This window comes from Haplochromis burtoni, unplaced genomic scaffold, assembly GCF_018398535.1.
Source record: "Haplochromis burtoni strain Fernald_Lab_line unplaced genomic scaffold, NCSU_Asbu1 Contig_1618, whole genome shotgun sequence".
NCBI classification, from domain to species: Eukaryota; Metazoa; Chordata; class Actinopteri; order Cichliformes; family Cichlidae; genus Haplochromis; species Haplochromis burtoni.
This window is the reverse complement of record NW_024583979.1, coordinates 11,636-21,298: the sequence shown is the minus strand read 5'-3', so window position 1 is coordinate 21,298 and position 9,663 is coordinate 11,636. Positions and strand designations below refer to the sequence as shown.

The window sequence follows — 9,663 nt, the reverse complement described above, 5'->3', positions numbered from 1 at the left end:
TCAGTGTCTGTTGTGAGTCTCAAGTAAGTTGCCTGCAATGATGTTTAAGGTCCAGCAGGTGTCAGTATGGAGCAAAACAGCAACACTGTGTCAACACAGTATCGATACAGTTTGGGGAATGTGCTGAAACGCTTCACGAGGCCTCGTCTACCCATCACTAGAAGTGACCCTTCTCACCCTGGACACAGTCTGTTTGACCTGCTCCCCTCAGGCAGGAGGCTCCGGTCCATTCGCACCAGAACTTCTCGCCAAAAGAACAGTTTCTTCCCCTCTGCTGTTGGACTCATGAACAATAACCATATGACTGGTCCCACCACAAACACATGACCTATATTGTGTTCTCTGCATCTGTTCCATTTTTGCACCGATCATCACCTGCATTAATGTATATATCAATCTGCTTGGCACTTTTCTTATTTTTATTTATTTTTTATTTTTTAATCTAAGTGTCTGTCTTATAGTATGTTTCACACTAAGTACTGCAGCAATTTCCTAATGTTGTAAATCTGTTCAATATCTGACAAACACTTTTCTGATTCTGATTCTAAATGATAAAAATGGGTGATAAAAAATTACGAAAATAATCATGACGACTACCAACCCTTTAGTATTGTGGAGAGTGTCGGAGAGAAAAATTCCAAGATCAGAGGATCCTTGGCTTTAGAGTTTTTGTGTACCCCAGCTTCATCTGTGCCTGTGAGTTTTCCAAAGCTGGGGAAATGGTGTCGATATTTGTTCTACAGAAGCAAAGAATGGAAGAAACCTGTTTAGTGCTCATCCTGCTGCTCTCAGGTCAGTAATATAAAATATTAAACATTGAAATATAGTTTATTAACTAACAAATTGATGTCATTTGGGTAATCAGATTACATGTTAAGTTTTTTTTTTAAAATAAATGTATTTATTAACACATTTAGAACAATGACAGAGAGAAAATCTTTACCTCCTTATACCACAATGCCTGCATTCATTTTAAATTGTGAAATAGCTGCTATTTCTATGATAGCTATTAAACTAAATAGTTACTGTGGATTACAGTTATTAACAACAGCCAATGTATCCTGTATCATGACAGTCCTAAGCCCAGATAAAATAAGAAGACTTGTACCAGGACTGGCACCTGACATCAAATCACAGTCAAATATGTGGAAAAGAAGTACATTTCCATACTGGATTCTTAGCGCCCTGAGTTATCATTTCCCAGCACCGGTGCTGTTGATAAGCTCAGTGCCATTACAAACTGCTGGGCTTTGACAAAGGAGGAGGATAGGGGAAGGTGTATAAATATAGGGGGGTAAAGGCAGTATGGTGTGCCTCAACCAGAATGTTCCATTACTCTCTTCAGAGTCTGAGTCCATTGTTTCAGTGTTGCCTTCTCCTGCCTCTGTCCCCTGGCAGGTTGGTTGATTTCGTTTGTCTCTTTGGTGTAGGTTCAGGAATGTGCTGTGGAGCCTCAACTGGCAAGTCATTCACAAATAGAAACAAGTTACGGTGAAGCACTCTAGTCTTATCCTAATCTCCTGCTTCTCGGTAGACTACATACACGGGGTTGTCGGCTACTTGTGCTTTGACTACGTAGATACTCTTTTCCCAGTATGACTTGAGTTTTCCAGGCCCACCTCTTTCTAACGAGGACCCTGTCCCCAGGATGCAAGACGACACCCCTGAGTTTTTTGTCATAGTAGAGTCTGAGACAAGTAGGATTTGTCTCGTGCGCTGGACAGTTTACTATTGTCACTGGCTATCTTGTACGCCTCAGTCATTTTTTCTGCCCACTTCTCAGCGTAATGTTTGTGAGACACAGTTTAATTCTCCCCAATCAGGCCAAACAACAAGTCTATTGGGAGACGGGGGTTGAAAGTAATACAACAGAAAGTAAGGGGAATACCCTGTTGACTCATGCCGCGTACAATTGTAAGCGTGCACTGTTTGCTGAAGGTGATCTTTCCAGCAGAATCCGATTAAATCTCTCGGTGGGATTACATTGGGGGTGATACAGTTTGGTCCTTGAGTGTCCAATTCCACAACAAAGCCGACGGCTACTCCAGGATGCGGCGAGTTAAGCTAGCTCCAACTCTCAATCTTAACAAATTTCAATGAGCAAAACAGACGAATACAGATCTCAGCACAACAAACTGCTGGTTGGGTTTTACCCTTATTTGGCATGTAAATTATGTGGACCACATGTGTGGCCTTATTACTTACTAACCTGCAAAAAACAGATAAATCATGAGATGGGCGACAGGTAGCGTGTTTCCTCTCTCGCTTCTGCCAGATCTGAAGCAGTAGCGTCACACTAAACCATCTCACTAGGGCGGAAGTACCCCCTTGTGGCGTAACTAGGGATCACACCACATGTTGGATCTCCAACAAAATCACAACAAAAACTACACCTAAAAGCTTATACAATATACAAAAATTAAATCACATAATGTGACCACACATTACAGTGTGTCACACATATATGAAATATATAAACTTCTTAACAATGACAGTAAAAGGTCCAATCCCAATGGCCCTGCTTAAATGAGAAGGCTGAAGTCTCTGAGAAAAGATTTCTGTGAGCCTTTATGTCTGCAGACTTTGACTTAAGGCATCACCTGCAGTTTATAGCGCTGTGATGTTAACCACCGGTTAACCACGACAAGCGTTAAAGCACAAGACAAAAAACTAAACTTAAATAATAATAATAGATTGCATTAATATAGCACTTTTCGAGACCCTCAAGCACTTTCCAATTCTACTATTCAGTCACTCTCACATTCACAGCTGCCCTGGGGCAGACTGACAGGAGCAAGGCTGCCATATCACGCCATCGGCCCCTCTGGTCATCACCAGTAGGCGTAGGTGAAGTGTCTTGCCCAAGTACACAACGACCAAGACAGACAGAGCTGGAGATTGAACCAGCAACCTTCCGATTAGAAGATGAGCTTCCCATCCCCTTGAACCACAGTCACCCCCTAAATAAGCACAAGAGAAGGAACGAACTTAAAACTTAAAACTTAGGGTCAACTTGGGATTTGTCACAGCTCTAGGAAAGTAAAGTGTAACAAATTAAAAATGCATTGTTATATATCAGTGATCATCAATAAAACAAGATAAAGAGCTCAAACGGTTCTTTTTTTGACATTTACTTCACTTTAGAGAAAGTATATGACACAAGACTGCAGAAAACATGTTATTGTTGCACTGACATAATGTCCTTGACACATTAAAGCTGTACCCATTTCAAATAGTTGACTTTGAGGAAGACAGTCTCTGCATTTCTGTGGACAGATGACAAGAGCCAGATAAACAACAATACCTTTCAGGAAGACCAAAAGACTCTAGGTTTCTTTTATCTTATCTAATCCCCCCTTGTGGGACAATAACAAAATTGAAATTGAAATTTAGTGTCAGTTTCTCTTATTTATTTTTCTCAAAAGATTGTACGAACCTTGTTCTTATTGTCCCTAGTCAACTCCACGCAACATAATCTCAGTCAGCCTGCAGTTAACCACAGCCCCATCACTGGTCTCTCCTGCTGTTATCCTGCCTCAATCGACACGCTCACCCTGACCTCACCTTCCCTTCTTACAAACATCCACCTGCTGACAAAGTAAGTTCAATGTACTCACGACTGGAAACCATCTCTTACCTTCTCCTAGGTCTGCGTTACCTCTCTTGTCCTGTTGTTGCAGTGGCTCTGCCCTTCGCGACTCATGCTAGACTTTGGACCCCACTCTTATGTTCATGAACACTCACAGTTCTTAGCCCACACTCCTAGACCCAGCTACTCAGTTCCCCTCATAGTTACAACCTTAATTCATGTTTTTGTAAATAGAATTTATAGTTGTATACTAAACTCTCACATCAATCCTAGTGTATTTTAATTTATCACTGCCGACAGTAATGTGTGTTTGCCCTCACCCTTGTATATATACATCCCCAGCCACACCACCCACCGGTGGGTGGCCGCTGACACCATATTCAACGTGGAGAAGGCAAAGACTGCTCGGCCGATGGCGGAGCAGCTGCAGGCAACGGCGTTGGAGCCGTCGGTGGCAGAGCAGCTGCAGGCGACGGTGTGGGTGCCGCCGGGTCAGGGCCAGCAGGTGCGGAAACCCCTGGCCTGGGTTTTCTCGACTGGAGGACAGGAGAATGAGCCACAGGTGATAGGAGGAGGGGTGACAGGACAGGAGGAGACTGGACTACGGGTGACTGGAAAGGCTAGCTCTTCTATCCTCCAGAGCACGAGACCAATGGCTGAACCTCTAGGGAAGTCCTGGCCACCCTCACCCTGGGATAGGCACGGGAGGTGGCTGGACACCAGTCACCCCCACCCGAGGAACAGGAACGGGTGTAGGGGTAGAGGGGTCACAGCTGCCTTCACCCCGGGAGCGGGCACAGGAACGGGTGATGGCTGACTGATAGGGGTGGATCGATACTGAAAGGTATCTATCATTGCCTGTCAGCATCGACCCCAGTACCCCATCTTATCTTAATGACCTTGTAGTACCATATCACCCTATTAGAGCACTTCGCTCTCACTCTGCAGGCCTACTTGTTGTTCCTAGAGTATTTAAAAGTAGAATGGGAGGGAGAGCCTTCGGTTTGCAGATTGTTTCAGTGAAGTTTAATAAACTCAGCCGTCTGCTCCTTGATATCTAAAATATAACAGGACACCAGAGTATATTCTCGAGCATCTCACACTTCTGCTAATCAGCTGTCTGCTTGACATTTATTCAGCTGGGTAAAAACTATAACTTTAATCTCAAACCAATTTACTCAGGAACAAATAAAATACTAAAAAATGCCAAACAATAACATTTTTTAAGTTATCTAAGTGACTTATATTACATGTTTAACCTGAGTAGCGAAAGACAGCAGTGGGTTTGAAAACGATTTGCCGGGAGTCCGGTGTTCTCACGGGCCCCGGCTCGCTCTCGAGCTAATCGTGGCAGCCCTACTTGTTTTACACAGACCTAAGAAAGAGGTCTTACTACCTGCAACAAGTGGAGCAGATGCATTTGTAGAGAGCACCAGGTCAGATGCTGCAGAAAGTGCTGACCTGCTTTTCAAAATGAACTAACTAAACAAAGAAACAAACATGCATGAGACCCATTACATTTGGCCACAAGAGACTTTTCATTACCAGATAATTTTGAATTGTTTGCTCAAATAGAGTTAGTTCTCTGCTCTCATATTGAGACAGTGAATTACAATACAGTAATCATTATTCTATAGCTTTGACTAGACATGATCAACGTTGGGGGCTAATTACACTGCCGAAGCTTTTCAAACACTTGATAGTGAGCTTGATTCAATCTGGAGGATTGTTAATGACAATAGAGCAGCATGTGAAGCATTACCCGCAGTACAGGGAGGAGTGTGTATGATAATAGGTGAAAGACATTGTAGTTATTTGTCCTCAGAGTCAGAAGGCACAGCTAATTTGACTAGGGCAAATTAAGGATAATTAGGAGGAAATTCAAAGCAGTTTTATTAAAGGTGAATGAAGGTGAATGCAGATGCAAGAGTGACTGGAGGATATGAGGACAAAAACATCACAAATGATGCTTTGAACCTCCAGGAATGTCCATTCTTGTGTGTTTTCTGGGTTGCTGCACTAATTATATAGTGGTCATTATCATAGTGATATTAATGTTGTGTTGTGGTCTGCCCATCTTAAAAGCAATAATCCTGAAGTCAGTTACTTCAGTCAGCGAAACAACCTTCGTTCAAAACCCTGTCAGGACGGTACATGTTAGTGCACCATCTGAGAGATAAGGAGGATTCTGAATCAGTTTCAGACTCGTTGGTGACCTAACATAAAACCGATGGTTTAGTTACGGTAAATGGTAAATGGCCTGCATTTGTATAGCGCTTTTCTAGTCCCTAAGGACCCCAAAGCTCTTTACACTACATCCAGTCATCCACCCATTCACACACACATTCACACACTGGCGATGGCAAGTTACATTGTAGCCACAGCTGCCCTGGGGCGCACTGACAGAGGCGAGGCTGCCGGACACTGGCGCCACCGGGCCCTCTGACCACCACCAGTGGGCAACGGGTGAAGTGTCTTGCCCAAGGATATTTGACATGCAGCCAGGAGGCAGCCTGGGATCGAACCTGACCTGCTCTGCCACCTGAGCTACAGCCACCCACAGTTATTTAGTTAATTAGTTAAAACATAGCAAAGCAGCAGGTAGTGGTCAAAATTACAAGGCCAAAAATGGGTTATTAGTTTAGATTCATTGAGATTAATTAGTCAAACCTCCTTTGTTTGTCCAAATAGAGTTAATGTGGCCACAGGAGGTTTTCAGTATTTGTACCCTGTTACTAGAAATGTTTATGTAATGGTGCCAGCATGCGTTGGGAGGCTGATGTCATGAGGCTCCAGGTAGTGGTGACCCTTTTACTCAGTTGTATATAGCATTTGTATTTCTATTCTATTCTATTGTATATATTATTCTATTTTATTCTATTGTATATAGTATTTTATTTTATTTTATTGCATTCCAGTGTTTTCTGATTTCTGCTACAAAACAAATTTCCCACCTGTGGGACTAATAAAGGTCATCTTATCCTCTCTTATCTTTAGCTCCAAACACATGGGTGAGACCACTGTATGGATGGGGGTGAGTAATCCAGGGGTGAGCTGGACCCATACATGAAATAAATATCTCAAGTTTCTCTTTTCAATGTCTCCTTCCTGAGCACAGCATCGCAATATGCATCAATTACATTACATAATGTATAAAATAAGACTTTAGATAAAAGTAATGTTTATAGCATGCATAACTACATGAATGCAACAATATTATTAATAACCATTCATTAAACATGTTTATTACCATAATTCTACTCATCTCCATTTTTTTTGCAGAGTTCACTTCCTTCAGATTTCCTCATTTGATAGTAAAATGTATGAAAACAACAAACAAAGACATCCTTAAACTTCAGCTTCACTCAACAGATGAAAAGATACGTTGTCGGGTAAGTTACCATCATTAATCTTGCTATTTATCTGATTTAGACCATTATTTTAAAAGCATGTGAGATTTTAAATATTCATAAAGTATTTTATACAATTATTCTTGGTGTTTGAAAATATATAGTAAGCAACTAATGATTCTGAAATGTATTAGACTGACAAAAATGGGTCATAATAATTCTGTTACAATAATAATCAAGATGACTATATTTGTTATACAGAAAAAAAGAATGGAAGGAGCCTGTTTACTGCTCATCCTGCTGCTTTCAGGTCAGTGATATTAATATGTTAACATTTGGAAAATAAGATCATATGTAAAGTTTTTTTTAAATGTGTTTATTAACATCTTTACCTCCTGGTACCACAATACTTGCAATCATTTTAAATTGAAGTTCCTTGTTCTACTATTTACATTTTGATATTTTTAATGAATTTTGTTGTTATTTATATGATATCAGTTACATTTTGTATGTTCTATCTGAAAATACAAAATGTTTTACCCACCTATTGGGGCAAATAGGTTCTTATCATTACTGTTATTAACAACAACCCAGTGTATTCCTAGTGCTGGTCCCAAGCCCTGATAAAATAGGGATGGTTCCATCAGGAAGAGCACCTGGCATTAAGCCGTTGCCAACTCAAATACACGGTTAAGAATAAGATTTGCCCTTCTGCATTCTGTTGACTAACTGATTACTGCTACAAACATTTGGGCTTATAAAAAGGACAAGAATAGGATAAGAATAAGAATTTTTAACTTAACTACAGGGATTATGACTGCTAAAAAGTACATACAGTGCCTTGAAAAGGCATTCATACCCCTTGAATTTTCACACATTTTGTCATATTAAAAACACAAATTTCAGTCTTTTAGAGTTTTCCTGTGATAGACCAAAAAAAAAGTAGCAGATAATTTTGAAGTGGTACAAAAATGCTACGTGACTTTCAAACTTTTAACCCACCAAAATCATGAAAATTGTGGTGTGCAATGTATTCTGACCCCGTGCGTCAATAATTTGTAGACCCACCTTTCACTGCAATTACAACTGCAAGTCTCTACCAGCATCTAAGCCCCTTTCCATTATTACTTACTTGGATCAACTCGGCATGGTTCACCATGGTTTGCAGGCATGGTTCCAGGTACCAGGTACCTGCTTTGCCAGGGTCCCAAGTGAGCAAGTACTAAAATGTGACGTCGTCAGACTGTATGCCACCAATATGTATATGTATATGTATCTGCTACTTAAAAAAAAAAATCACATTATTTTTACTTATGTAGCTTGTTGTAAGTAACTCCTGATTGATACTACCAGGGTTATTTTCTCTTAAACAACAATCAGTGTTAGTAATACCAAAAGCACACACCCTATTTAAATAGGTTAGTTGGGAGTGAGACAGCTTGGAGTCATGTGTGATATTGAACACTTAACTATTAATGCTATACATGCTTAAAGATTATAAATACTAAGAACTAAAAGAGGGAAATAGAGCAAAGCTATGGTTTTTATATTTCCCCAAAACAAACAACAAGAACATAAGAAAACAACAACAATAATAATACTAATAATAATATTCATATAATTTTATATATATATACATTTTATTCATATAATGAACACATTTCGAATATTATAACAAAAAAGACGCCCAGGATAAGGTCTCTTTTAAATAATTAAAAAGCTGAACTTACCATATTTTCCACACTATGAGGTTAACTTAAAATCCTTTAATTTTCTCAAAACTTGACAGGGCTCCTTATAATGCGCTGTGCTTTATGTTTGAACTCTGGTTGTGCTTACTGAACGGGAACCAATTTTATGTACTACACGGCGCTCAACAATCTGTCAAAAAATGTTTTCGTATGACTCTGGTAAGCTACGAAGCCGCACTACTTAATGGAATGTCAGAGTATTATGGATACCATAGTAAGGAGCCTCGTGGGGTAATCGGGGTCCAAAACCTATGTCAGGTATCAAAGTCAAACAATCACTGCGGCGTCACTGAGAGTTAAAAACTGTCTAAATTATCATCATCATCGATAAAATTATCAGCTTTGCTGCTTTTCAGGTGTAACAATTAGGTTTCCTCCTAAAAATGATATGCCATGTTCTGACTGAGAGATTTCTGGAAAATAAAATAAAGCGTACAGCTCTGCTATCACTTCCAACATAAATGAAGACAAAAAACTAAACAGCAGTGACTTTTTTAGGGTTACTGAATTTGGACTTACTGGTATATAGTGATGTGCTATTTGATCGCTAGCTACACAGCTATGTTAGCATGACATAAACACAGTGAAGCTGGAAGATTAGAAGCTAACTTATTTTCCACTCGACCAAACTTAAAGTGATGGTTCCCGATGGTTAGGGACAAATCCAATTGCATGGCAGGATGCTGTACATGGACCAAACTTCAGTCAGAAGAACAACTGAGATAATCGATCAACAATACATGGTTAGTCATTAATATAATGCAACAACATGGAATTAGAGCAGCTGCAACAGAATTCAACATTAATGAATCAATGGTACGGAAGCGGAGGAAGCAAGAAGAATGAGTTGAGTAAAGTTTGACTTATCTGACTCTCTTGTTTCACTTAATGCACCTTATAATCCGAAAAATACAGTAAATGTTAAATATACATCCATCCATCCATCCATCTTCATCCGCTTTGTCCGGGGCCG

General features: G+C 40.1%; 1 protein-coding gene across 1 annotated transcript in view; it reads left to right on the top strand.

Annotated features, from left to right (window-relative positions):
- The first annotated feature begins 719 nt into the window (after positions 1 to 719).
- LOC121813394 (macrophage mannose receptor 1-like) overlaps positions 720 to 9,663 on the top strand; it is a 16,831-nt gene continuing 7,887 nt past the window's right edge. The window contains exon 1 of the mRNA XM_042217130.1: positions 720 to 792. Coding sequence (XP_042073064.1) covers positions 720 to 792 — 73 coding nt within the window. The remainder of the gene's footprint in view (positions 793 to 9,663) is intronic.